This window comes from Acomys minous (assembly GCF_964271855.1).
Source record: "Acomys minous genome assembly, chromosome: 14".
Classification (NCBI taxonomy): domain Eukaryota; kingdom Metazoa; phylum Chordata; class Mammalia; order Rodentia; family Muridae; genus Acomys; species Acomys minous.
In genome coordinates, this window is record NC_140496.1 from 6,211,062 (window position 1) to 6,238,101 (window position 27,040).

General features: G+C 54.8%; 3 protein-coding genes across 3 annotated transcripts; 2 read left to right on the forward strand and 1 right to left on the reverse strand.

The window, feature by feature from the left end:
• The first annotated feature begins 4,032 nt into the window (after positions 1 to 4,032).
• On the forward strand, positions 4,033 to 12,645 carry MVD (mevalonate diphosphate decarboxylase). Its single transcript, XM_084756156.1, has 10 exons — positions 4,033 to 4,192; positions 6,409 to 6,479; positions 6,914 to 7,028; positions 7,254 to 7,400; positions 8,326 to 8,525; positions 8,853 to 8,927; positions 9,080 to 9,298; positions 9,705 to 9,820; positions 11,231 to 11,339; positions 12,052 to 12,645. The coding sequence occupies exons 1-10, from the start codon at positions 4,120 to 4,122 to the stop codon at positions 12,130 to 12,132; spliced, it is 1,206 nt and encodes a 401-aa protein (XP_084612282.1). The 5' UTR covers positions 4,033 to 4,119; the 3' UTR covers positions 12,133 to 12,645.
• An 855-nt stretch (positions 12,646 to 13,500) lies between these two features.
• Positions 13,501 to 23,367, forward strand: CYBA (cytochrome b-245 alpha chain). The gene is made up of 6 exons (XM_084756312.1): positions 13,501 to 13,768; positions 20,516 to 20,585; positions 20,940 to 21,014; positions 21,230 to 21,313; positions 21,990 to 22,071; positions 23,055 to 23,367. Exons 1-6 carry the CDS (start codon positions 13,711 to 13,713, stop codon positions 23,262 to 23,264), a joined length of 579 nt encoding a protein of 192 aa, XP_084612438.1. The 5' UTR covers positions 13,501 to 13,710; the 3' UTR covers positions 23,265 to 23,367.
• Positions 23,368 to 23,504: 137 nt separating this feature from the next.
• Positions 23,505 to 25,915, reverse strand: IL17C (interleukin 17C). Its single transcript, XM_084756311.1, has 3 exons — positions 25,856 to 25,915; positions 25,324 to 25,643; positions 23,505 to 24,699 (listed from the first exon to the last, which is right to left on the reverse strand). The coding sequence occupies exons 1-3, from the start codon at positions 25,880 to 25,882 to the stop codon at positions 24,438 to 24,440; spliced, it is 609 nt and encodes a 202-aa protein (XP_084612437.1). The 5' UTR covers positions 25,883 to 25,915; the 3' UTR covers positions 23,505 to 24,437.
• Between the last annotated feature and the right edge of the window lie 1,125 nt (positions 25,916 to 27,040).

Consider the following 27,040-nt stretch of genomic DNA (forward strand, 5'->3'; position numbering starts at 1 on the left):
ACTGCAGAAAGGCCCGCAGGGGAAGCACAGCTGCACTCTGGTCCCCTCTGCTGGCCTGTTCAGGCCAAGCTCCAAGGTACAAAGCAGGTGGATGCCCAGCCCTGGGCAGACTCTCATTTCATTTTTCCCCATACCTTCCCTCCTGTATCTCATACATGGCCATCTGTGCCCTGACAATGACTCTCACACATGAGACAGACACTGTTTGATGAACAGAGAGATGACCTCCCACCGACGCCTAGCTGCAAGGCACACAGCGCTCCTGGAAGACGCCGGCACTGGGGTCCTTCAGCCTGTGAGGTGACCTCGACCTCTACCTGATAACAACATACAAGGGTTCCCGGGGGTGCAACTGCTCCTTCCAGGCCTAATCGTTCTCTTCTTTCTCTAATTTATGTCTCTGTTTTTACTTATTATTTTGGTTTTTCGAGACAGGGTTTCTCTGTGTAGCCTTCGCTGTCCTGGACTCACTTTGTAGACCAGGCTGGCCTCGAACTCACAGAGATCCGCCTGCCTCTGCCTCCCGGGTGCTGGGATTAAAGGCGTGCGTCACCACGCCTGATACGATCTTCTTTTGGGGGGTTTATTTATTTATGTAGAGAGAAGGTTTCTCTGTGTGTAGCCCTGGATGTCCTGGAACTCGATCTGTAAACAGGCAAGCCTTGAATTCAGAGATTGCCCCCTGCCTCAGCCTCCCTGGTACTGGGAGTGCTGGAGTTACGGGCACTTTGAGCCACCCCATGTGTGTGCTGGGAACTGAACTTGGGTCCTTTGCAAAGCCAGTATATGCTCTTAACTGATGAACCAGCTCTACAAACAGAAGAATTCTTTCCTCTCAGGGGATGGTGGTGCTGGCTATATTGTGAGTTCAAGGTCAGCTTGGGTTATAGTCGACAGTTGATTTTGTCTCAGAACGCAAAGACAGGAGCTGCAGAAATGGCTTCCTCTGTGTCCCATGCACACCGGCCGAAGGGAGGTGTGCCCGCCACTTTTCCTGAGTCTGCTGTTTGTTTGCAGTCATCACAAGAGCTTGGGTTGGTGTGGGACTCCCCTGTAGGGCTGTGGGTAAATTCAGTTGGTATAGCGCTTACCTCTTGCTTTTATTCAGAGGTTTTTGTGTTACAAACCCATGTCTGGCATTGTAGACCAAGCTGGTCCTGAAGGCACAGAGCTCCACCTGCTTCTGTCTCCTAACTGCTGGGATTAAAGGTGAGCATCACGGGCTGGAGACAGCTCAGTAGTTAAAGGGGACTTGCTATCCTTGCAGAGGACCTGGCCTGGATTCCCAGCACCCACAAGGTGCCTCACACACGTCTGTACTCCAGCTCCAGCAGATCCATTTCTCCAGCTCCATTTCTTTCTCTCTTCCTCCTCCTTAGATTTCCGTGTTTGTGTGGGCACGCACATGCTAAAGGATACATGTGGAGGTCAGAGGCAACATTCAGGAGTCAGTTCTCCGTTTCTACCACGTGGCCGGGCCGTGTCCACTGGCTTTACATCATGTATGACTATAGCCAGCAGAACAGGTGAGGGACCCAGGAGCCCACATTTACACCAGCTCCGTGTCTAGCACAGAAGCTGTGCAGAAGCCCTTCGCTTCCTCATCACAAGCAGGACAGGTGCTGACTACTGAGATGACGAGAGGGCAACCTCTCCATCCCAGTTTCCAGGTCGCTCAGTGAAGGCACTGAGACTTCTGTCCTGGAGCAACCTGACAGCACCTTTGGAAAAGAAGTCTGTTTGTTTTTGTTTCTCCACACCCCCCTCTTTTTCTTCTGTTTTGTTTTGTTTTTTGGTTTTGCTTTGGGTTTTTTTTGTTGTTGTTGTTGTTTGGTTGGTTGGTTGGTTGGTTGGTTGGTTTTTCGAGACAGGGTTTCTCTATGTAGCCTTGGCTGTCCTGGACTCACTCTGTAGACCGGGCTGACCTGAATCCACAGAGATCTGCCTGCCTCTACCTCCTGAGTGCTGGGATTACAGGTGTGTACCACCACATCTGGCTTTTTCTTTTTTTTAGTCAGGGTTTCTCTGTGTGGCCCTGCCTGGCTGTCCTGGACTCACTCTGTAGACCAAGCTGGCCTCGAACTCACAGAGATCTTGCTGTCTTTGCCTCTCAAGTGCTGGCATCAAAGGTGTGCACCACCACGGCCCAGCTGGAAAAGATGTTTTAGGGACTTTTTGTGAAGCAGGAAAGTTATTGCACGAAAAACTGAAAGTAAGGTCCGTCTTACATGCAATAAGGATTTTGAGACCCGTTGATTAGCTGTCAGTCTGCCATGACAGGCTGTCTACTGTGCCGCTGAAGGCTTAGTCACACTCTCACACTCTGGTGGAGAGAGCTGATCCATCGATCCAACTTTCAAGATGGCAGTGTTCCAGCAGCTAGCAATGCTGCCCCAGGCACATAGCTGCTTGGCTGGGCCATCCACTTCCAGGAATCTCTATACAGAAGCACTCTTATACAAAATGCAAGGAAAGCACTGTGCATGGCTTCAAAGGAAGGCAGCTTGAATAAATTACAGACTGTCTAGACAAACAAGGAAGTTGTTTTGGTGTGGAGTTGGAAATTGTTCATGAAACACATAAGTAGAAAAGGCAGGATGGAGAATAAGCAATTCCCTTCCATTGTGTATAAAACGTCAGCAAAAAGGCTGTTACAGAACTGGTACTATCCACATTTCTAGAAACAGAAATGGTGGCTTGGGTGGGCATTTTGTGTCATGTACTCGCACATAATCTGAGCTCTGAGCCATTCAAAAGCCACAAATTTTAAGAAATGGGGCGGGGGGGGGGGATAGGACTGGGAAGTTGTACCTGTTTCTGTTGGAGAACGAATGGAAAGGTCTGGAAACAGTGGCAATGGCTGTGCCAAGTGAATATTCTAAATGTCAATGAACTGTAACCTTAAATTGACATAGAGAGGGAGCTGGAGCGATGGCTCACAGGTTAAGAGCACTGACTGCTCTTCCAGAGGTCCTGAGTTCAATTCCCAGCAACCACCTGGTGGCTCACAGCCATCTGAAATGAGATCTGGTGTCCTCTTCTGGTGTGCAGGAAGAGCACTGTATACATAATAAATAAATAAATATTTTTAAAAAACCGACATAGAGGCCACGTGTGGTGGTACATGCCCTTAATCCAAGCAGAGCTGGGCAGTGGTGGCACACGCCTTTAATCCCAGCACTCGGGAGGCAAAGGCAGGTGAATTGCTGTGAGTTCAAGGCCAGCCTGGTCTACAATGCTAGTCCAGGACAGCCAAGACTACACAGAGAAACCCTGTCTCAAATAAATAAATAAATAAATAAATAAATAAATAAATAAATAAAATCCAAGCAGAGAGGCAGGCTGATCACTGTGAGTTCCAGGTGAGCCCAGGGCAGCCAAGGGTACACAAAGAAACCATTTCGAAACAAACAAGTAAACAAACCCCAAACAACAACAACAACAGAAACGACATAGAGACGTGTAAAAAAAAAGTGACAAAATAGTTGCTTCTGCGGAGCTTGGGAGAGAGAACAGCATTTGAAAATGCCCATCTCGGATGCAGCACATCCACCGGCCGCCTCATGACACCTCATGCAAGCTGGACGGCTGCCGGGACAGGTTATGGAGCAGGAGACTTCCCTTGTGAATACAAGAAAAGCCTGGTTGTGGATGTAGGAGACTCCAGGATGTGGGGCTCTGGCACGACCCTGGACTCCGAGTCAGGGGATTCCTCTGGGGTTGCAGTCTAGTGAGCTTTGCGTGCGTCCTTTTTCAGCTCGGAAGTTCTAGCAACAAACAGCCTGGCAGTCGCAACACTCACCCCAGCTATCCTGAAGTGGCAGTGCCGGAAGACCTCTCGCGCCTGCGCAGATCCCGCCCGTGCACAATGCGCACGCGCATGTCCCACGCTCTGAGCAGGCCCCGCCCCTTGCTGGCGGCCACGAGCGGGGGCGGGCTCAGTGTCGGTCGCACATCATTCGATTCTGTCCATAGGCTAAAAAGTGGATCGTGGGCGCGGCCCCGCCGCCTATTGGACAGCACGGTCCGTGGACCAATCATTTAGCAGCGCGTGAGAGTGAACACCGGTCGTGGGGACCCGTGCTGGGCTCTGTGGCAAGGGACTGTACCCTCTCGGCTATGGACTCGGAGACCCCTCAGGACCTAGTCGTCACCTGCACCGCGCCGGTCAACATCGCGGTTATCAAGTACTGTGAGTGCTGGAAGACAGGGGTCACCTCGGCCGGGGTCGGGGCGTAGGGCTGGAGGCGACTCGAATCGGGGAGCCCCTGGGCTGGAGGGCCGGGTTCCAGAGTAGCTGGGCTGGAGAAGGGGATCGTCCCCACGGGGATGGGGGGTGGGGTTGTCGGAGCACAGGGCTGCAACCGGGATCGGGGATCCTGGGAGCAGAGACCGAAGCCACAGCTGCCGCGGTGAATGGACACAGGGCTGGAGATGAGGGTCGCTGCTGCTGCCATTCAGCCTCCCAGGGCTGGAGGGGGAAGGCTCATGCTGGGATCTGGAGTCGCCGGACTAGGAAGGGAGCTCAGGGCAGAGGGGGGCGTTACCACGGCGGGGATCATTGCGGCTGGGATGGTTGGGGTACCCCACTGCAGGTCAGTGAACTTAAGGCTGCTAGGGAGAGGCGAGGCTCTCCGTGGGCCTGGCCTGGCCTCGGCCGTCACTCCTCAAGCTTTGCTGTGGACACAGATGCCGCTGCCCCTGCGCATGTGAGGAGCAGCCTCTTGCTCCTTTCGCTCTTCCTCCTTCCCTGGTGACACCTGTAAACCGGGGAGGCACGGCAGGGAGCAGGGCTTCTCGCTCCAGCCTCACACCTGCCCTCTTCCTTCCGCCGTGGCCATTTAGAACTCCGAAGTGGATCCGCACGACGCGTAGAGTCTTGAGTTTGGCTCTTTTGCCGGTGGATGCAGCAAGGGTCCGTTGTTCATGGTTGCTAGGTCCCTATTCCACAGCATAAGCAACTCGGGAGCCTCCAAAGCTATTACCTATATTTGTGAGCAGGTCTTTGTATGAACTTTCTTCTTTCGGAGGGAGAAATTTCTGGAGCGCCTCTTGAGAGGACGACTGGCAATTTACTTACTTATTTGTTTTTGATTTTTCGAGACAAGAGTCTCTCTGTGTTAGACTTGGCTGTCCTGGACTCGCTTTGAAACCCTATCTAGAAAAAAAAACAACAACAACAAAATAAATAATTAAGATACATTGTTTACATGTATGAAATTATTCTTTTTTTGGTTTTTCAAGACAGGGTTTCTCTGTGTAGCCTTGGCTATCCTAGGCTCCCTTTGTAGACCAGGCTGGCCTCGAACTCACAGCAATCTGCCCGCCTCTGCCTCCCGAGTGCTGGGATTAAAGGCGTGCACCACCATGCCAGGCCCTATTTATCATCCCTTTGCTGATGCTTTTTTCTTTGCTTCTGACGGCTGGTTGAAGCATTTCACGGCAGCTGCTTTAAAACCTTTGGCAGCAGTTGTGGGATGCCCAGCACTTCACCATCAGTGTCTTGGGTTTTCTGCTCGGTTTGAGATCCTCCCTTTTTGATGTGACTAATGATTTTGGGTGAGATCTAATGGTTTGGCTGTGTGTGTGTGTGTGTGTGTGTGTGTGTGTGTGTGTGTGTGTCTGTCTGTCTGTCTGTCTGTCTGTCTGAGACTCAAGTCCTCTTAAAACCTTTAGCTGGTGGAGGAGGGGCGCCACCTCTCTTCTGGCATTAGAGGGGCTCCACTCATGTTGTATGACACTTGTTCCTGCTGGGGGCTCTGCAGGTTACTGCAGGAGCCCTCAGGCCTCCTCTGGAAACTCCCAGGAGAGCTACCTGTGTGCAGATGTCTGCAGATGGCAAAGGTGTTTACCTGCCTAGTGTCAGCCCTTTGTTGTCTTCTGAACAAACACCTCCAAATTAGTCCAACATGTGCAGATGCCCCACAAAGATGTGATAGCACAAGCTGAGTGTGCTGGGTGCTGTCCGTTGTCTGTTAGTCTTTCCTCTGGCTTTCTGGAGAGCTGCCTGAGCTTGCTGTGTCAGGCTGGCCTTGGAGTACCGAGTAGAGAGGGCCCATTCTGATCGGTGCCATCTGAGACCCGGCACCAGGAACTGGGCTTCTCCGGGCGGACAAGCGGGTGGAAGAGTCCATCACAAGCCACTTGAGCACGTGATCACTGGCAGATGTCCACAGCTGTATCTGTGGACTAAAAGAAAAATGGAGGAGGCATGAGGCAGAGGTGGGCTGGCCTCTAGCTGGGCTCCAGGAATGTGAGCTCTGAGTCTGCAGCCAGCCTAGGAGGTCTCCCTGAGGTGGTGGTACAATCTGTGCAATGACAGCAGGATGCGGGGGTTGGGGGTGGGGGGCAGCTGTGGGAGGTGCCCACGGGGTGCCAGGAACTCACTGGCTTGGATTGTTGTTGCAGGGGGGAAGCGAGATGAAGCACTGATCCTGCCCATCAACTCCTCTCTGAGTGTCACGCTGCACCAGGACCAGGTGACTGTGCGCCACATGGACACTGAGCTCTGATGGCTAGAATGGGGTGGCCTCCTGTGGGATCGTAGCCGGGCCTGTGTCCTCCTAATCCCTCTCGACTGCCCAGTATATCTCCCCCGGTCTCCTTAGCCACACACAAATTCCCAAAGCCAAAGGGCTACTTTTACCTCTGGTTCCTTGACTCACGAGAGAACCGGCTGTGGGTGAGACAGATCTCACGGGGGCACAGTGAAGCCCAGGCCTGCGTGGCCAGCCTGAGAGGGCCTTGCTGACTTTCCTGCTGCCTGGCCAGGGCTGACTTTGGTGACCCTCCTGACCTTCCACATGCTTGTGGCTGTCCCGGTGGGCAGCCCTACTGGTAGGAAAAGCCCCCTTGGCAGGAAGGGAGGCTTGGTGGCTATCAGTCCTCAGCACTGGCTCGTTTTCCTTCCCAGCTGAAAACCACCACAACTGCTGCCATCAGCAGGCACTTCACGGAGGACCGCATCTGGCTGAATGGTCGAGAGGAGGATGTGACGCAGCCCCGGCTCCAAGCCTGCCTGAGGGAGAGTGAGTTGGGGGTGGCAGCAGCTCCTGCTCTGGCCATAGAAAGCCCCCCACCCCCCCCCCCCCCGGAGCAGACAGAGAGGGGCATCCCAGGAGGAAGTCCATGTGGGAAGTCTGGGAGTTACCGTCTCACAGATTTCAGCCCTAGGAAAATGACATATCAGGAGTAGGTGCAGTGGGTCTGCCAAGTGACAAGGCCACTCACTGTGTGTGCCCTCTCCTCTGCAGTTCGCCGCCTGGCTCGGAAGCGGAGGAGCACAGGGGATGGGGATGCGCTGCCCCTCAGCCTCAGCTATAAGGTGCATGTGGCCTCAGTGAACAACTTCCCCACTGCTGCAGGCCTGGCTTCCTCAGCAGCGGGCTACGCCTGCCTAGGTGGGTGCCTGTAGGGACCGGGGTAGGGGGGTGGGGGGGGTGGAGGGGGGGGACCCAGGGTTCTGTTCTGTAGTAGTGGGGGGGTTCTCTGGCCTGTCAGCATCCAGGGCCCCCATTGTTGGAGCTTTCCGTCCACAGAGCCTGAGTTTGCCCTTTCCCAGAATGCATTTGACCACCAGACCCTCTCTGCACCTGTTTGAAGACCCTTCAGCTGACGGAAACCAGACCATACCTGGAGGGGGAGGCTGGGGGGGTGGGGGCTCTTGGCTTCCCTGAGAATTCCAGGGTCTTACCTCAGCTTCAGGCACAGCTGCCTTCCGGCTGTCTGACCCTATCCTGAGGAACTCTCTGCTGTCTTGCCTTGGGCCACTGCACGTAGCACCCCGCCCCCGGCACAGGCAGTCCTCACGGTGGTGACCTTAGACCACCCTCATACCTTAGCTCCAGGGGAGATAATTTACTGGTCCAGCTGGCTCCTGTGTCACCCTGAACTGGATGTGTAGGTGAGCTAGTCCTAAAGGCGGGGTCACCTTCTTAAGACTGCTGGACTCAGAGAAGGCCCCGTGCTCATGAGCAGCAAGCTTGCCGTACTGCCTTCCCCCAGCCAGAGTCACTAGCCTCCCTCTGAACACGCATTCCTTAGGCTTTCATCTTGGTCCCTTCCTCAGGTGGCCTTCTGACGGCCTCCCCTTCCCTTAGTGCTCCGCTTGGCTGCAAAGAAACTTCCACCAGCCCCGGTCTTGAGGTCTTGAGCCCTGCCTAGTCTGAAGCATTGCGGAGCTGGGAGATGCCAGCCCAGATGCTGGAGCCCTGTCTCAGCCTCCGCAAATCTCGTTTCCTAAGCAGTGGGGAGCCCCGAGCAGAGCTGGACTGTGTGGCACAATAGCCATCCCATACCTCGTGTGTCTCTCTCCTCTGCCTTCAGCCTATACCTTGGCCCGGGTCTATGGGGTTGAGGGAGACCTCTCTGAGGTGGCCCGGCGGGGCTCCGGCAGCGCATGCCGCAGTCTCTACGGAGGCTTCGTGGAGTGGCAGATGGGGCAGCAGGCGGACGGGAAGGACAGCGTCGCCCGGCAGATAGCCCCAGAGTGGCACTGGCCCCAACTCCGGGTCCTCATCCTTGTGGTAAATGGATGGGCATGCAGCCAGCGGGGCAAGGGCGCTTTCAGCCAGGGCTTGGGCTAGGGACGGAAGGGCCGTGTCTATCCAGGCCTCACCAGGATCCTAGGCCAGCAGGGGCTAGAGAGCAGACCAAGGCCGGGAGGTGGTAGGGTCGGGAGTGGCTCCACATGACAGGCTGTGCCCCCTTTCCATGGTGTGGCTCGACCCAGAACCACATCACCCCTCTCTGACCAGGACCCCAGGGTTTGGTATGGCAAAGGGCAGGGCTGAGTGATAGGGCTGTGACCGTGAGTCTCCCATGGCCCGGGCCCGGTGCTATCTTCCATTCAGGTGAGTGCCGAGAAGAAGCATACAGGCAGCACAGTGGGCATGCAGACCAGCGTGGAGACCAGTACTCTGCTCAAGGTAGGGCTTGCTGGGGAGGGGCGAGACCAGAGCCCTGCCCAGGGCGAGTCTCGCCGGGGAGAGCCTAGGCAGGGCTCCCCTGGTGGAAGGAATGGCCCAGACTTGCTGGCTGAGAGTGTACGTACGCACCAACTCAGTCACTCACTTTGCAGTTCCGGGCTGAGTCCGTTGTGCCTGAGCGCATGAAGGAGATGACCCGCTCCATCCGCGAGCGGGACTTCCAGGCCTTTGCCCAGCTGACCATGAAGGACAGCAATCAGTTCCACGCCACCTGCCTCGATACCTTCCCCCCCATCTCCTACCTCAATGACACCTCCAGGCGTATCATGCAGCTAGTGCACTCCTTCAACACACACCATGGGCAGACAAAGGTGACAGGACGCGGGGACTCAGGCAGACAGGGTCTGGCTGCAGGGGATGTGGGCTGATGCAAGGAGCGTGGGCAAACGATGGGGTGTGGTACGTGTGGATGGACAAAGGTCACGGAAGGGGGTGGGGCTGTGGATGGGCCTGAGGACCATGGCAGACGTGGCACAGACAGGTTCCACCCTACAGTTCCGTTTGTTCTGTGTTTTGTGTGTTGCCTAATTCTCAGCCTAGTAGCCCCTCCCTGAGCTGCAGGCAGAGGCGACTAGCTCCCGTGTGTTCAGTTAATACCACTCCTTGGTTCGATTGCAGGGGCCCTATGCAATTCTAGAAGACCCTAGGTCCCTGGGCAGGTAGAGGGTCAGAGCCATGGGTGCTCAGTAAACAGCTGGGGACACATTTCGGTTCCAGGTGGCGTACACATTTGACGCGGGCCCCAACGCTGTGATCTTCACCCTGGATGACACTGCGGCTGAGTTTGTGGCAGCTGTAAGACACATCTTTCCCCCTGCAGCAAACGGAGACAAGTGAGTGTGGCCTCCTTTCCTGCCTTGAGACAACAGCATGCCCTGCCAGGGACAAACGGTGGCCACTGTGCTAAGCCTGGAGATCTCGGGCACAGATGCGTTCCTGCAGGGACACAGCCATGGCACGTGGCAGTATTGAAACACTCAATAGCCACACGTTGCAGGTGTGTGAACACGTACTAGACCCCTCCTCCTAAGAAGTGCGCTTCAGCCGCGTGAGGCGGCTCACACCCATGCTCCCAGTGCGCAGGAGACCAAAGCCAGCCTGGGCTACAGTATGAGCCTATCTCAAAAAGCGGAATTATTATAATTATTATTTTTTTTTAAATTTTAGGCCGGGTGTGGTGGAACGTGCCTTTAATCCCAGCACTCAGGAAGCAGAGGCAGGAGGATCTCTGTGAGTTTGAGGCTAGTCTGTTCTACAGACTGAGTCTAGGACAGCCAAGGCTGTTACACAGAGAAACGCTGTCCTGAAGAAAAATACATTTTTTTTTAATTTTAAAATACTTTTATTTTATTTTTTTCCAAGACAAGGTTTCTCTTTGTAGCTCTGGCCATCCTGGAACTCACTCTGGAGACCAGGCTGGCCTCAGATTTAAAGACCTACCTGCCTCTTCCTCCTGACTGCTAGAACCAAAGGCATGTGCCACCACCCAGCCAAAAAAAATTTTTTTTGTTTTTTTGAGACAGGGTTTCTCTATGTAGCCTTATCTGTCCTAGATGTGCTTTGTAGATCAGGCTGGCCTCAAAATCGCAGATGTCTGCCTGCCTCTGTCTCCCAAGTGCTGTGTGATTAAAGGCTTGCACCACCACACCAGGCATGGACTTTTTTTTTTTTTTTTAAACTGTTTCTGAGTATTTTGCTTGGGTGAATGTCAGTGTACCATGTATATGCAGTACCCTTGGAGGCCAGAAGAGGGCATCAGATCCACTGGAACTGGAGTCCCAGATGGTTGTGAGCTGCCATGTGGGTGCTGGAAACCTAACCAGGGTCCCCGACTAGAGCCACACGTGTTCTCAACCGCTGAGCCACCTCTCCAGCCCAGCAGTGAGACTTACTAGGAAATGCGCGAGGCATTCTGATGAGCATGTTATATATTTGGTAACCTTGAAGCGTAGGATTCAAGCAAAGCCCCAGTTTCTTCCGTGTTGAACAAGTCTTGAGTCTGTGTGAGAGGTTTCTTGTCTCTTCCCTGCACAGTTCCGTCTTCTGGCACTGGTCTGATGCTGTGTGCCTCTTAGCCAAATGTCTAATCCGAAGTGTTCTCCTCCCTAGAAGAAACCTCCCTCCTAGGAGACCGCTGCTGCGCCCCTCTCGCCCTCGCCACCCCCACCCCCACCCCCAGAAGGGCTGCCCACCTGGGCCTGCCGTGCCGGGAGCATCAACATGCTTCTGCCCTCTTTGCCTAGGTTTCTGAAGGGGCTGCAGGTGGCGCCTGTCCTTCTCTCTGAGGAGCTGAAAGCTGCGCTGGCTATGGAGCCCAGGCCTGGCGGTGTCCAGTACGTCATCGCCACTCAGGTGAGGCCAGTCTGCCGGCTGCCACCTCCTTGCCTGCTGGAGGGCCCCAGGCCCCCTCCCCCCGTTCCTCAGGCGGGAAGTGGAAGCCTACATCAGCCGTGGCCCGAGTGCTGTTCTTGAGGCTCAGAGGCATCAGACACCGGCTGCTTTATTCATTGCCTCCCAGTGACAATGTAGGGACAACTTACATGTAGAGGGGGGATTGGGGGTGTGGAAGGGTGGATGCAGAGGTTAGTCGCTCAGGATCAGGAGAAGCCAGGAGGTTGAAAGTAGTCACTTGTCAGCATAGGTGGGTGTTGGGGTCCCCAAGACCTACACACAAGCAGGCCAGTGTCACTATGTCTCCTGACCCTCTCAAAGAGGCTCACTGAAGAGGCAGGTGGATCGCTGTGAGTTCGAGGCCAGCCTGGTCTACAAAGTGAGTCCAGGACAGTCAAGGCTACACAGAGAGACCCTGTCTCGAAAAACAAAACAAACAAACAAAAAACAGAAGAGGCTCACTGAACCCTGCTGTCTACACCAACCATGTGCTGAGCATCTCTGAGGTCCCCAGGGTCTGGCCCAGCTGGCAAGGAGCACCTAGCAGCTCAGATGGCTTAGCCTGGGCACACTGGTGTGGACTTACCAGGAAGGGACCCCACCCCCACCCCAATGCAGTGGGTAGGGTGCTGCTGCTACCCATGACTGGACGCTAATTTTTTTTCGCCCCCAGGTCGGACCAGGACCTCAAGTCCTAGAGGATTCACATGCTCATCTGCTGGGCCCAGATGGCCTGCCACAGCGGGACCCTTGACCTCTTCCACGTCTAGTCCCTCGTGCCAATTGGAAAAAGGGTTGCTCACTGGGAGTAGGAGCTGGTGTGCTGATCGGCCGTGCCTGCGGGTTGCTTGATGGATAATGCCGGGCTGGGGGTCGTCAGGTAGTGATGACCCCTTCAAGTGCCTCACATTCCAAGCTGGTTTCTGAAGGGCTCGGTGACCCACTCTGTGGCCCTTCCTGTGCTCCAGAGAGCTCATTAGGGAAGGGGAATCAGTCTCTCCCACTGAAGGTGCTCCCTCCTGAGGGCCTCAATAACCACCTCAGCGTGGAGGGCGACAGCTGCATACAGTGGTGCCTCTGCTGGGACTCAGGCCACACCATGAATGGAATGTTTATAAACCAGTGACCCCCCTCCCCGGGAGTGTAGGGGTGACCCCCTCCCCGGGAGTGTAGGGGGCGGAGGGGTCCACTGTGGGGGTGGCGCATCATGAAGGGGCAGGCAGTGGATTTGCTGACCAGATGGAATAAAGTGTGCTGCCTGCCTGCCTGCCTGCCTTGGCTGTGCTTTCTTCTTCCTAAACCAGCCTCTAGGGTCCCTATCTCCAGGTCAGTGACTGCTCAGGTCGGCCCTACCTGCTGGTGAGTTCTGCCTTGTTTCCGTATGCAGTGGAGAGGTGGGGCCTGAGGTAGGGCCTGCCAGGAAGGCTTCCTTCTTTTTTTTTTTTTTTTCGGTTTTTTGAGACAGGGTTTCTCTGTGTAGCCTTGGCTGTCCTGGACTCGCTTTGTAGACCAGGCTGGCCTCGAACTCACAGCGATCCACCTGCCTCTGCCTCCCGAGTGCTGGGATTAAAGGCGTGCGCCACCACTCCCGGCTGGAAGGCTTCCTTCTTGCCCACAAGCCAGCCCCAGCCCCTGTGCCCTCCTGTTAAAGTCTCCTACCTCCTTGCCAGCCTAAGCCGTACCCCAACATTCATGCTACAGCGCTGGAGATGGTCCAGGCCAGAGGAAAGAGACAGCCGAGTGACAGTGTTTGCTGCCCTCCGCTTCTTGGGTTTTCCCAGCCTTGCACATCCTCTGTCTCTCTGTCTCTGTCTCCCTCCCCACCCTCACCCCTTTTGCACAGCAGAGTAACAGTGTTCTGCTGCCCTCCGCTTGCTGGGTTTTCCCAGCCTTGCACATCCTCTGTTTCTCTGTCTCTCTCCCCACCCCCCTAACCCCCCCCCCCCCCGCCCCCTAAGTCATGTGATTCAGGACACACCTGCCCTAGTTCACAGTGGGTCGGAAGTAACTTCATCCAAGCTGCCTTATTAGGGAGCTTCCCTTATTTGATAGCCAAAGGCGCAGGGGTTGAAGTGACTACTTACTCCAGTGGTCCTAGGGGTTTGGTCACAAGTCACAAAGCAGTCCTTAGCAGCTCGGGTACATCGCTGCTAGAGTGACTCTCCAGGGGAGGCTGACCCACCCACCAAGGCTCGAAGGGAAGGCGCAGAGGAGGAGGCCTCTGGGCAGGGCCTGAAGGGCGGGGCCTGAGCAGGAGGCGGGCCGATCCGAGAGGACTTGCGGAGTGGGCTGCAGAGTTGGACCAGGCAGCTGCGTGTGCAGGGTCCTCGCCATGGGGCAGATCGAGTGGGCCATGTGGGCCAACGAGCAGGCGCTGGCGTCTGGCCTGAGTGAGTGAGGCGGGGTGCGGGCGGAGGGGTCGGTCGGGACCCCGGGGGTGCCGCGGGAGAAGCAGGGCTCCGGCTGGCGCGTCGGACCTCTGAGCGCGGGTTGTGGGGTACCCGGGGGTCTCAGAACCAGCGGTGGCCGCTGCAGGCCAAACTCGGCTGCAAGCTCTGCGACCCCGCCCTGCACCCTGCTCTGCCCGCGCTGGGACCTTAGAGGAGGAAGTTGCTTGCAGCTGGGGAAGAGGCATTCACCCGGTGGTTTCCCGCCCGGTTAGGAAAACCCGCCGGAAGACCCTCTCCTGCGCACAGCCCGTTTGGCCTGGAATCGGTCGGGGCTCTGGCCTTGAGGTCGCCAGGGCTCCATCTCCTCCTGGAGGGGTTTGGAGTGGGAGCTGAACTCACCCTGGAGGAGCAGCCAGCTCCATCCCACAAGCTGAGTGTGCGCAGAAACTATTTCACAAGAGTCTGGACACCACTCAGAGGGCTCTTAGTTGGGCTAAGGTGCAGGACACTCGGCTTTGGTCAGGACGGCACTGGTCGTGGCTTGACCAGTCCGGATTGTCTGGGAGGTCTGCCAAGGGGAACTGGGATCCCAGGCTTCCCTGCGCTAGGAAAGGAACCTAGTAAACCAGCCCCAAAGCATCAGGCCTGAGACTAGAGGAAACTGCAGGCTAGCTTCAAAGCCAGAGCTAGCCAGGAAGGACGTACACAGGCAGCGCTAGACACAGGTGACAGAGACACAGGTGCTAGCCATTCCGTGTCCCCTGTCCTCCCTGTGCCGTGGAAGGTCACCGAGTACTGCTACCGCTAACTGTCCATAGTCTCATGCTGACGACAGTCTTCCCAGAGATGTCACAGGCTGTGTCCACTTTCTCCACCAAGTGCGACTTGCACTGACTTTTCTTTTTAATGGAAGTTACAACCATCCTGGGAGGGTCCCGAACAGTCTAGGTCCAACCAACAGGAGCACACTTATTTAATATTTTATTTTTCAGATTGTTTGTGTAGATTGGGGCCGGGGCACAGGGGTGTGTGCATTAGTGCAGGTGTTTTCAGATAAAGGCTAATAGAAGGTACTGGATCTCCTGGAGCTGCAGTCACAGATGGTTACCAGCTGCCTGATGAGGGCGCTGGGAACCAAACTCAGGCCCTCTTTAGGAGCAGTGAGCATTGTTGGCCACCGAGCCTGCCCCTCCCGTTTTTGTTTGTTTTAAGTCACAGAAAATTCCACCATTCTGGGCACACCCTCAGCTGGCTCCTCCTCAGACGCAAGCCTGTCTCTGACTTCAGGAGCTCCTGCTTGCCTCCCGGGCGCTCTCCTGCCTTCCTGGCTATGCAGGGTCTTTTCTGTTTCCTGACCGTGCACCGGGGCCTTTGCACAATCTGAGGCTGCCACAGCACCCCGAGGCTGCCGCCTCCCTCCACTCAGATGTCACCTGCTCAGAGACAGCCAACCTCAAATAGCCCAATTCCTTGGGATGAGGATCCTTTGTTAAAGCGCACCACTGGTGATGGTGGCGCACGGGTTTAATCCCAGCACTCAGGAGGCAGAGGCAGGCGGGTCTCTTGACAGTTCCAGGACAGCCAGGGCTACACAGAGAAAGCCCATCTCGAAAGAAAGAAAGAAAAGTGCATCACTGTCTTAAGCAAGCCATGGGCTCTGGTCTATGCTAGTGCAGAGTCCTTGTACACAGCAGGCTTTTCTCTTTCTTTAAAAAAAAATATTTTTATTTACTTTTAGTTTATGTACATTGGTGTGAGGGTGTCAGATCTTGGAGTTACAGACAGTTGTGAGCTGCCATGCCGGTGCCGGGAATTGAACCCAGGACCTTTGGAAGAGCAGACAGTGCTCTTAACCACTGAGCCAACTCTCCAGCCCATCTCTTTTTTCTTTCTTTGTTTTTTGAGACAGAGTTTCTCTGTGTTAGTTTTGGCTGTCCTGGACCTAGACCAGGCTGGCCTCGAACTCACAGCAATCCACCTGCCTCTGCCTCCCGAGTGCTGGGATTGAAGGTGTGCGCCACCATGCCTGGCCACAGTAGGTCTTCTTGTAGTCCTTGGGTCTCCCTGCTGGATAAAGGGTGACCCCCCCCCATGAATGGTGAGCAGCGTAGCAGAACTCAGAAGCTCAGGTGTTCTGAGGACATGACACCCTACGTAAGGACTAGTGGATATCAGGCTGAGTGAATGTGTGTCCAAAAATTAAAAAAAAAAAAAAACCTCTCCTGCAGAGCACACCCTTAATGCTGAGCAGCAAAACAGGAAAGTTAATATGTAGCTGAGCTACAAGCCAAACATAAGGATAAACCAGTGCTATTGGAAGGGTGGGAGGGGGGCCTGGAGTCAGGGGTGCCCAGGGAGGGGGGCCTGGAGTCCGGGGGGGTGCCCAGGGAGGGGGGCCTGGAGTCAGGGGTGCCCAGGGAGGGGGGCCTGGAGTCCGGGGGGGTGCCCAGGGAGGGGGGCCTGGAGTCAGGGGTGCCCAGGGAGGGGGGCCTGGAGTCAGGGGTGCCCAGGGAGGGGGGCCTGGAGTCCGGGGGGGTGCCCAGGGAGGGGGGCCTGGAGTCAGGGGTGCCCAGGGAGGGGGGCCTGAGTCTGGGGGTGCCCAGGGCAGCATGAAGGCTTTTCTTGGAGCTGGAGAAGGCAGCTAGACTCACACAGGGTGTCATCCCTGCAGTGGCCAAGGGCTGTTGCTGCGCAGCTGCAGGGGAGTACGGGGCAGGGGTGGTCAGGCAGGAAAGATCATGAGCAGCTAAAGATGGGGGCCTGTGCGGCATGGAGGGGTGAGGCCGCCCCCCACCACAGCCGCAAAACCTAGAGAACGCTAATGTGAGGGGGAGAGAGAGAAGCCCTCACCTGGGCGCACAGGCTGCTGTGGGATGCACACCCTACCGGCCTGAGCTCACACTCGCTCTTTGAGGAAGTGAACCCTGTGAGGAGTCAGCACCCACAGGGCAGGGCACCCATAGGGCAGGGCACCCACAGGGCAGCAGTGCACTCCCAGGGCAGGGCTGCTGGTCCCACAGGAAAGGGGGAAAAGTGCACTCTGAATGCCAAAGGAGAAAAACAACCAACTGGATCTGAGAAAGTGTGTTCACACGCGGACCCAAGGCTTGGTGACCGTGGATGCACTGCGGATGCTCAGCACTGAAGAAGGAGACAGAAGGAAGTTGAGAGGAACCACGCCGACATGGGGATTTCTACACGGAAGTTGTGTCATACGCTGTACAGGAAGAGTGAACATGAGACCCGCTCAAGTTCCACATGAGAGAGTCCACGGTGTGGGGGGAGGTCTGGAGGCTGGGCGGCAAACACTTCCCAGAAACGGAGAGAGTTTAGGCTGAAGAGAAAAAGAAGTCTCTTTCAGAATTAATGAAAAAAAAAAATCCATTGTTGGACACACTGACGTGAAATTAGACAAAAAATAAAAATAAAAAAAGGTACTGGGTTCGTACCAAATTGGGGCTCTCAGGTCAGCCATTGCTGCCAGAGACACAGGTCAGCCACTGGTGCCAGAGACAGTGCAGGAGTAATGCCTTAGGTGCTGAGACAGTGATAAATCCGGTCCGCTTGCAATATCCTGCTGAGTTTCAGCTAGCCCCTCGGTGCGGAGGTGAGCAGCGGATGTGCTTTAGCAAGACACAGACTGAGCTTAGAGAACTGATGCTTGAGAGAGAATGCAAGCTGCCAGATGAGTTAAGGAGTCAGGGAGTGAAAACGGAGCTGAGCTTCCAGAAGTTCACCCACGGCTAGGAAGAATTTTGCAATACGTAGCCTTAAGTATTTGGGAGGATTTCTTTTCAAATGTCGGGACAGGAAGTAGAATAGCTTGGCCTGAATGGCACATCACTACCTTTGAAAATTCTTGCTAAAAATATTTTTTTTTAGTCTGAGTAAAGCTAACTGCAATCTAGCTGGGCGTGGTGGCGCACGCCTTTATTCTCAGCAGGTGGATCACTGTGAGTTCAAGACCAGCCTGGTCTACAGAGTGAGTCTGGGACAACCAAGGGTACACAGAGAAACCCTGTCTTGAAACACCCCCCCCCCAAAAAAAACTTACTGCAACTTTTAGGAAAGAAAGGAAAAAAATTGCTTATTGTTTGAAATAGAGTTTTGACCTGAAATCAGTGATCTTTCTGTTTTAGCCTCAATAGTGTTATTACACACATAGCCAAAGCTGGCACGGTGGCACACGCCTGTAATCCCAGCACTCAGGAGGCAGAGGCAGGCGGGTTGCTGTGAGTTCGAGGCCAGCCTGGTCTACAAAGCGAGTCCAGGACAGCCAAGGCTACACAGAGAAACCCTGTCTCAAAACAAACAAACAAACAAACAAAAGAAAAGAAAAAGAAAACAAAACAAAAGGTGTGTGCAACCACACCTGTCTTCAATCTTAAACTCTTAAACTTTTAAATACTGAGCCGTCCCTTCAGTCCTCATGGGCTCAGAGTCTCAAGGCTTTCTTTGCACTTGGTGCATCGCTTCTCTTTCTAAATCTACAGCAGGTTCCTGTCTTTTGCGTGTTTGTTTTTAGACAGGGTTTCATGTTTCAGGCAGGTCTCAAACTCATTATGCAGCAGAGGATGCCGTTGAGTTCCTGGCTCTTACATCTCTCTCCCAAGTACTAGGGTGCCAGGGTCTCATGTATCCCAGCTTATCCTGGAGCGTACTGTGTAAGTGAGGCTGGCCTTGAACTCATGGCCTTCCCGCCTCCACCTCCCTTACATCAACCACACCGTGCCCAGTTTATGCATTGCTGGGGGCTGAACTGAGGCCTTCATGCCTGCTAGCCAAACACTGTACTAACCTAGCCACTTCCCCAGTGCGTTTGTTGTTTGAGACAGGGTCCATTGTAGCCCAGGGTCTCAAACTCACTGGCTTGGACTTGAACTCTTGCCTCTACCTCCCTGTGCTTGGGTTATAGTTGTGCACCACTGTGTTGTCATCTTGCTGATTCCACAGAGTGTCTTAAATTCACTCTTAAAAAAAAAAAGATTTTATTTATTATTATGTATACAGTGCTCTATCTGCATGTACAGCTGCAGGCCAGAAGAGGGCACTAGATCCCATTTAGATGGCTATGAGCCACCATGTGGTTGCTGGAAATTGAACTCAGGATCTCTGGAAGAGCAGCCAGTGCTCTTAACCTCTGAGCCATCTCTCCAGCCCCCTTAAATTCACTCTTACAGTTGGCTAAAAAAACAAAACACACGTCACCTTGTCCATCACAGCTATAGACTGGAAGCCTCCAAATATCCCAAAGACCAAAAGGGAAAAAAAAAAAGCATCTGTAAATTGTGGTTAATTTATATACTAAAAAAAAAAAAAGATGGGCTGGAGAGATGGCTCAGTGGTTAAGAGCACCACCTGCTTTTCCAGAGGTCTTGAGTTCAATTCCCAGCAACCACATGGTGGCTCATAACCATCTATAATGTGATCTGATGCCCTCTTCTGGCCTGAAGGTGGACATGCAGACAGAGCACTGTGTACATAACAGTAAATAAATCTTTTTAGGGGCTGGAGAGATGGTTCAGTGTTAAGAGCACCACCTGCTCTTCCAAAGGACCCAGGTTCAATCCTCAGCACCCACATGGCAGCTCACAACTGTCTGTAACTCCAAGATCTGACACCAGCACACATAAATTAAATTAAAAAATTTTTTTTACAAAAAGTAAGAAGTGCCTGCAGGGGTTGGGGATTTAGCTCAGTGGTAGAGTGCTTGCCTAGCAAGTGCAAGGCTCTGAGGGAAAAAAAAAAGTGCCTGCAAGTTGGGCGTGATAGCGCATGCCTTTCATCCCAGCATTGGAGGAGGAAGAGGCAAGGGATGAATGTGAGTTCGAGGCCAGCCTTGTCTGCAAAGCAAGTCCATGACAGCCAAGGCTACACAGAGAAACCCTGCCCCTCCCCCCAAAAAAAGAGGTGCCTGCAATCCAAGCACATGGGGAGGGAAACCGGGAGTTCCAGACCACAAGCCAGTGTGTCGAAGCTATCTCAAAAGCAACAACAAAAAGAGAACGAGCAAAAAAAAAAAAGAGAGAGAGAGAGAGAGAGAACAAGCTACTAATTTTCTACAGAACATGTCTCTTCAACTTCATGTGAGCTGAAGACACAGACACAAGAACTTTCCGAAGCGAAGGAGGCTGTGGGTCACGCGGTTCCATGGGGGAACCAAACATAACTCTCTCGTGTGTTCTACTATAGTGAAGTCCTGGACGGGCTGGCTGAAATGATGGTGGGGCCATGTGTAGGGTGCTCCCTCCTCCAGGGTCTCTGTGTAGCCCTGGCTGTTCTGGAACTTTCTGTAGACCAGGCTGACATTGAACTCACAGAAGTCTGACTGTCTCTGCCTCCTGGGTGCTGGGATTAAAGGCATGTGCCACCATGCCTAGCTGTAAACCGGTCCCCCTCTGCCCCCCCAGCCCAGGATGGAACCCAGGCGTGTGCTACTTACAGGAGGACCAGGAAGTAACACTACAGCTGAAAAGAAGGGGGCAGAGCTGACATGCCAGCAAGGGATGTAGCACTAGACAGCTACCATGGAGCTGAGGCAGGACCGCCACCAGCAAGCTCAGCTCATGGTGCTGTGTCCCCAAGTGTCCACTCTGCCCCTGAAACCCCTGTAATATAGGCATTTCCTCCTGATGCGGTGCCCAGCCTTGGTAGGCAGAGAATCGGAGGTGGTCCCAGGCCAGGGGCAAGCTCAAGCTGGCTCACACCAGCAGGTGCCACCTCCTGACCACCTCCCTCCATCCTTAGTCCTCATCACAGGGGGCATCGTGGCCACAGCTGGACGCTTCACGCAGTGGTACTTTGGCGCCTACTCTATGTATCCTTCTACTGGGGACCAGGAAGCTGTGGTGTTACCACTGCCTCCGGGATCAGCACTGGTTTGCAGAGGGCTACACATGCGTACCCTGTTTGGCCACAGCCTCGGGAGGCAGAACCAGTTCTGTCTGCAGTTTTAGAAGCCAAGGCCAAAGGGTTCAGGCCTCTATGACCCTAAAGCCTGGGTTGAAGTTCGCTGCCTCCTCCCCACCTTGCTGGACAGTAGTGGCCAGAGCCTGGGAACAGAGCAGGTGGGAAGGGAGGAATGGGCTGGTGGCTGTGCCTCCAGTTACCCATCAGTTGAAGTGCACACGGCCTTCGGTCTGGCATGGCTTTCCTTAACCTCTCACCGCAGCGCTGCAGGAGTACTCATCTGTCTGTTGGAGTACCCGCGAGGAAAGAGGAAAAAGGGCTCCACCATGGAGCGCTGGTAAGTCACTGCCACCTGAGTGGCGGGGCGACCCACCTCATGGAGCCAGCTGACTCGTCGAGAGCTTCTAGCCCACGGCTTGCCCAGCTGCTGCTGCCCGGGTGCCCACAAGGAAAAAGACCGAGAACCCTGGAAGGGGCTGGGTAGGGAGTGACAAGGGGTCCTGGGTGTGACTGGGACTGACCTCCAACCTTTTGTCTTCCCCCTGTGTCTAGCGGACAGAAGTACCTGACCACTGTGGTGAAGCTCTTCGGGCCCCTCACTAGAAATTACTACGTCCGGGCTGTCCTCCACTTCCTGTGAGTCCCTCTGCCCATCCCCAGGGTGACAGGAGGCTACAAGGAGACACCCATGGGTCTGTACCCTGGACAGGAAGGCATCGCCCAGCAAGCCCCTTCTTTACTGATGTTTACCCAGACAGAAAAGGCCCAGAAGGTCCCAAGCCTAGCAGCTCCTGAGCTGCAGTCACTGTTGCTGTGTGGCTCTTGGTGAGCCTGTTACACCTGCAGATTTGCATGGTCTTTGCTAAGCCAGGGATGGAACACACCTGTGTGGGCCACACTCCAGCTCGGACCGTCTGTCCAACATGGTGGCTGGGGCTTGAATCAAAGGACAGATCATAGGATTGGAGAGATGACTCAGAGGTTAAGAGCACTGACTGCTCTTCCAAAGGTCCTGAGTTCAATTCCCAGCAACCACATGGTGGTTCACAACCATCTGGAATGAGGTCTAGTGCCCTCTTCTGGCCTGCAGGTGTACATGCAATAGAACACTGTACATAATAAATAAATTTCAAAGGACAGATCACAGCTTATACCAAACCTAAACTGGACCTGGGCAGAGCTGCCTCTACCCCCACCCCCACCACCCTCATCTATGGCCCTGGGAACGAAATCTCCCTCTGAGACCTTGTGACCAAGAGCTCAAGAGCCCTTCTCACTGCTGTCTGTTTGCTTCCTCCTGTCATCCCTGAAGGCTGTCAGTGCCTGCAGGCTTCCTGCTGGCCACGATCCTGGGGACTGTCTGCTTGGTCATTGCCAGTATGATCTACCTGTTGGTAAGTGGCTATCCTCTTATCATGAGACTCTCACCTCCACCCCCCACCCCCTCCCCCACCCCACCCCCGACCCCACCCTCAGTGTCCTTGGTGCTCTTGGCTCTCATCAGCTGCGGTGTATGCACGTCTGGCGTATACAGTAACAGGGCACGTCCCTGTTGAAGCTATACTGTAGCTCCGCTGGACAGCTGGATAGAAAGACAGACTCAGAGGCGGTGCTGACCAGGTCACACACACCCCAAGCCTCAGCATGTGGCCATTGTTCATCCAAGCCTGCCTGAGTTTGGGGTCTTGTTGGGTACACTTCCCAGGAGCTCATGACACATAAGCACTTACTTTTTTGGTTTTTTTCGAGACAGGGTTTTCTCTGTGTAGCCTTGGCCGTCCTGGACTCCCTTTGTAGACCAGGCTGGCCTCGAACTCACAGTGATCCGCCTGCCTCTGCCTCCCGAGTGCTGGGATTTAAGGCGTGTGCCACCACTGTCTGGTGGGATACTAAATTTAAACACACATTCCCAGATACACAGAGCCAGTTGCTGTGGAAGTGCATGTGGGGACGGAGGAGATAGCAGCACTATTTCCAGCAAGTTCTCCGGCTGCGTTCTTTAGCACCCAGCCTTACATGCTTCCTATAGGGTGCTTGACACCCGTGGGGAGGTTGTAGCATGGGTGGGTGTCCCTTGGAGGGGACATGGAAGCCGTATGGGTCGTGGGATTTGCACCTGGAAGTGCACCTGGAAATGTTACAGAAGCCCGGGGGCGAATCTAGGCCCCTCTACTGCAGGATCAGTCCTAGCATGACCACATAGCTTGGGTTTGATGTCAGGAGGTTCCAGATCTTGACTGTGTGGCCTTGGTCCAGTCAGTTAGTGTCAGCCACTCCCATCATGCTTAGCAATGATTAAGACCCATGTCCACTTGGAGTCCCTGGTGACAGTAAGCAGCTTGAGGCATAACATAACCCCTCCCTCTCTGCCCCTTAGGCAGCCATCCGTGGTGAGCAGTGGACCCCCATTGAGCCTAAACCCAAGGAACGGCCCCAGGTCGGAGGCACCATCAAGCAGCCACCCACCAACCCCCCACCCCGGCCGCCAGCTGAGGTCCGCAAGAAGCCTAGTGTGGATGGGGAGGAGGCAGCCACAGCTGGAGGCCCCCAGGTCAACCCAATTCCAGTGACAGATGAGGTCGTGTGACCTTCAGTGGCTGTGTTTACAGCTCCTGCTTGAATTTCCCCGGAGTTGCCACAAGGGGGCGGTGATGCCCACTGCAATAAACACAGTGACTAGTTGGTGTGGACCTGTAGCTCTTCCTGTGGGGCTGGGAGAGGGATTGTGGGCGGCAGTGGATCTAACATGCTCCCTGCCCTGTTTGGAGACCCGAAGGCCTGACGACTCCGCAGTGGACCCTGGGTGGGCACATACTTCCAAGTCGGGCCCCGAGCCTAGTCCAAGGCTGGTTTTTCCGGGAGCGTAGTGGAAGCTGCTGGCACCCAGCCCCCTTCACCAAAGGCACCCAATGGGGCCAGAGTACAGGCGGCTACCCTGGCAGCTCCTGGCCCTGAGCTGGACTCTAGGTCTCCAGTTTGGCTTCACAGCCCTAGGGCAGCAGCTGCCTCCCATAGGAAAGTGGAGACCCAGGCCTGCTGGCTCTGCTTTGTTCAAATTCCTCCCCACCCCTGCAGCACCTCCTCAGCATTACACCCTCAGGAAAAGAATTGGGGGCTTTTGTACTGTGTGAGCACCCACTGGGTGGACAGGGCCAGAGGGAAAGAAAAGTGGACTTGCAGGAATGAATGGAGGAGGCACTGAAGTGTGTCCATTTAATGACAGTTCAAATAAATAACTGTTTAAAAACAGCCGGGAAGGCTGCATCAGGCAGGAGTCAGGGCTGCGGGGCGACACGCCAGCCTCCCGTCTTCTTCCTGGTCGCCGTTGCTAGAGGTTTAAGGAGAGGAAGCCGGTCCCTTCAGGTCCATCCCGCCCTCTCTTTTAAGACCATTTCACTATACAGCCCAGGCCAGGCTGCCCCAGAACCTGTGCCAGCCTTCCAGCTCTGCCAGCATGCTGGGGTGCCAGGTGTGCTCTGGACCATGCCCAGCTCTCCCCTTTGGTGACAGGGCAAGAATCCCCTGGGAGGGACTCTTCCAGACACGAGGAGGACCTCCTCCATCCTGAGACCAGCAGCCTGGATCTGGGCACTGGTCAGGGACCACAGGGCAGGGGCTGGGTCTAGCCTCTGCTCTACCCTCTTGAGTCAATAAATAACCAATAAATACTCATAAATAGAAGGTGTCCTCTGTGGAGAAGCCTGAAACGTCAGTCCCGGAAGGAGCCTAGGGCTCCACCGTGGAGCCACGACAGCAGAAGTCACTGTGCAGACCTGGGAAGAACGCAGGTACAACCGACAGGCACGCGGATGAACTCGGTGTGGAAGGTGAAGGATCCTGGGATAGGGTCTGCTGTGCCGTCTCGGGAGCAGGGCTGTCGCCGTAGCACCAGCAGGCTCTGCAGCAGCTGCACGGAGTTCAGGGCGGCTGTCTCACGGCCTGTCTTGGCATTGATGCAGCCACGACACAAGCACTCTGCCACCGCCAGCTTCTGTGGGTAGCGGTTCTCATCGGTGTCAATGCTGTGGGGGGACAGGGGCATTGAGTGCTCACTTTGGCGCTAACCCAGAACCAGTCTGAGCTTTCACAAGCACCATAGTGGGTACAGCATCCCTCCTCTCTCCTTGGAGCTCGACCCTCTTGTGGCTGCACCACTTGCTCTGGAGTTCGCAATCTTAGAGTTCAGGATGTGAACGCTCCAGACGGAAAGGGGGCAGGCACCAAGAAGGCCAGTATTCTGTTGGTGCTCAATAACAGCATTCTGTTATCCTGTTGGTGCTCAATAAGTCATGTTACTTACGTTTCTCCCATAGCCTCTGAGAACACAGAAGTAGGGGCTTCCGTGGGGGCCCTATCTCACTTGCCCCAAGCCTCAGCATCTCAAGGGAACTTTTTTTTTTTTTTTGGTTTTTTGAGACAGGGTCTCTCTGTGTAGCCTTGGCTGTCCTGGACTCACTTTGTAGACCAAGGCTGGCCTCAAACTCACAGTGATCCACCTGCCTCTGCCTCCCGAGTGCTGGGATTAAAGGCGTGCACCACCCACCGTCCAGCTTAGGGGGATATATTTTTAAAGGTTGGGGTGAGCATGCCACTGAACAGACAAGGACATAAAGTCACCCCGCCAGTGGGGACCCCATCACCCTCACCGGTATCTCCATGGTGAGATGGAGCGCTGGTGGGTGTCAGATTCCAGTATCTCCTCTGGCCGCAGCACAGGACAATGTGTGCCAACTAGAGATCTTCCATGCTGTCTCCTGTGACCCGTGGCCTCCAAACTGGACACCAGGGCCACAGGGAGAGCCTGCTCCCACCTGGCACTCCGAATTAGCAGGTGTGGGGGAGCCTGGTCATGAGAGAGTTCATCAGCAGAGTAGCAGCGCAGGGTCCTATGGCGTCGGGGTCTCCCCCAGGGTCGGGGGTCTTGATGGGTTATACCAGCAGGCAACCAGGCAAGAAGCAGGAGACACTGGGGAACAGACAGGCATATGGTTAGGGGTTGCCCGGAGAACACCCACTTCCTCCCAAGCTCGCCTGTTCTCACTGAAAAGATGAGGTTTAGACCTCCCTTTGTAGGTGGGGAAACAGGCTTAGCCAAAGGCATTCCGGTGCACCTAGGCTTAGAAAGAAGGCCCCAGTATCCATCTTTCTGGGAGAGGCTGGGAAAGGCACCGGGCTCACCATCACAGTGCCAGGGACAGTGGCCATGGCAGCAGACACGGAGTGGCCTCACACCTGGCGATGGTCCCAGGGCTGCACCTGGTGGAGCCTGGCCGCGTGTTTCTTTATACCCAGGGCCACACCTGGGGGAAATCCAGCACTGTTTCCTCCTCTGGGTCTGTCCCTTTGCATCATCAGAGTTGTCCAGGTAGGTCCTGGGAACAGCCTGCGCCCCGCCCTGACCACATCCACTCCGTCACAGATACGTAGGAGCCTCTGCAAGGCAACCTCTCTCCTCAGAGGGACCTTACTCAGTGGAATGCCCGTGAAAAGACAGGGACCCTGCCTGGTGGGAGACTCTAGAACTGGAAAGTAGGGCTTTCAGCTGAGCAGCTCTCGGCAGCTTGCCACTTTGATTTGTGTCACTTTCGTTATTTGATCTCACGGACTCTGTGGTTGGCAGTGGTGGCTCACATGTCACTTCCTGCCATGAGTCCGTGAGGTCCCAGTCCCTGGACCAGTGGGTAGACGCTGAGGTTGTGCTTCTAAGGCTCGGGCCATCATGCACCCCCCCCCTCCCCTGAGCAAGCAGGAGCGATGGGCACCATGGAATGCCCTTAGCTTTGAGCGGGCCTCCTTCAGGTTCTTTTGTTTTGTTTTGTTTTTTTGAGACAGGGTTTTCTCTGTGTAGCCCTGGCTGTCCTGGACTCACTTTGTAGACCAGGTTGGCCTCGAACTCTCAGCGATCCGCCTGCTTCTGCCTCCCGAGTGCTGGGATTAAAGGTGTGCGCCACCATGCCCGGCTCCTACAGGTTCTTAATTTTAAAAACAAAACAAAACAACAACCAAAACCCTCAAACTTTTATGTGTAGTGAGAGGGTAGTGGGTTTCTTTAAAAACCCAGTTATGTTAATGTGAAAATGGTTTCGTTTTAATCCCGGGTGTGGGATCTGGGGCGGCTTCAGTTTGTCCGCAGCTGTTAACTATGATTGTCTCGTGCACTAGCAGGGGCGTGGTCTTTGCCAGCTGCAGATAGTTTAATTCTGGGGCCGCTTGAGAGGATAGGTATAAATGCCAGCACCTGGACGGGGCCCTGGGGGGGGGGGCTCTGAAGAGGGGGGGGGTCTGCCGCTGCTGCTCTCAGTGGTGGTTGTTACAGTTTGACAAGAAGTTGGAGCTATCCGGACAACGAAGATCAGACCCTGC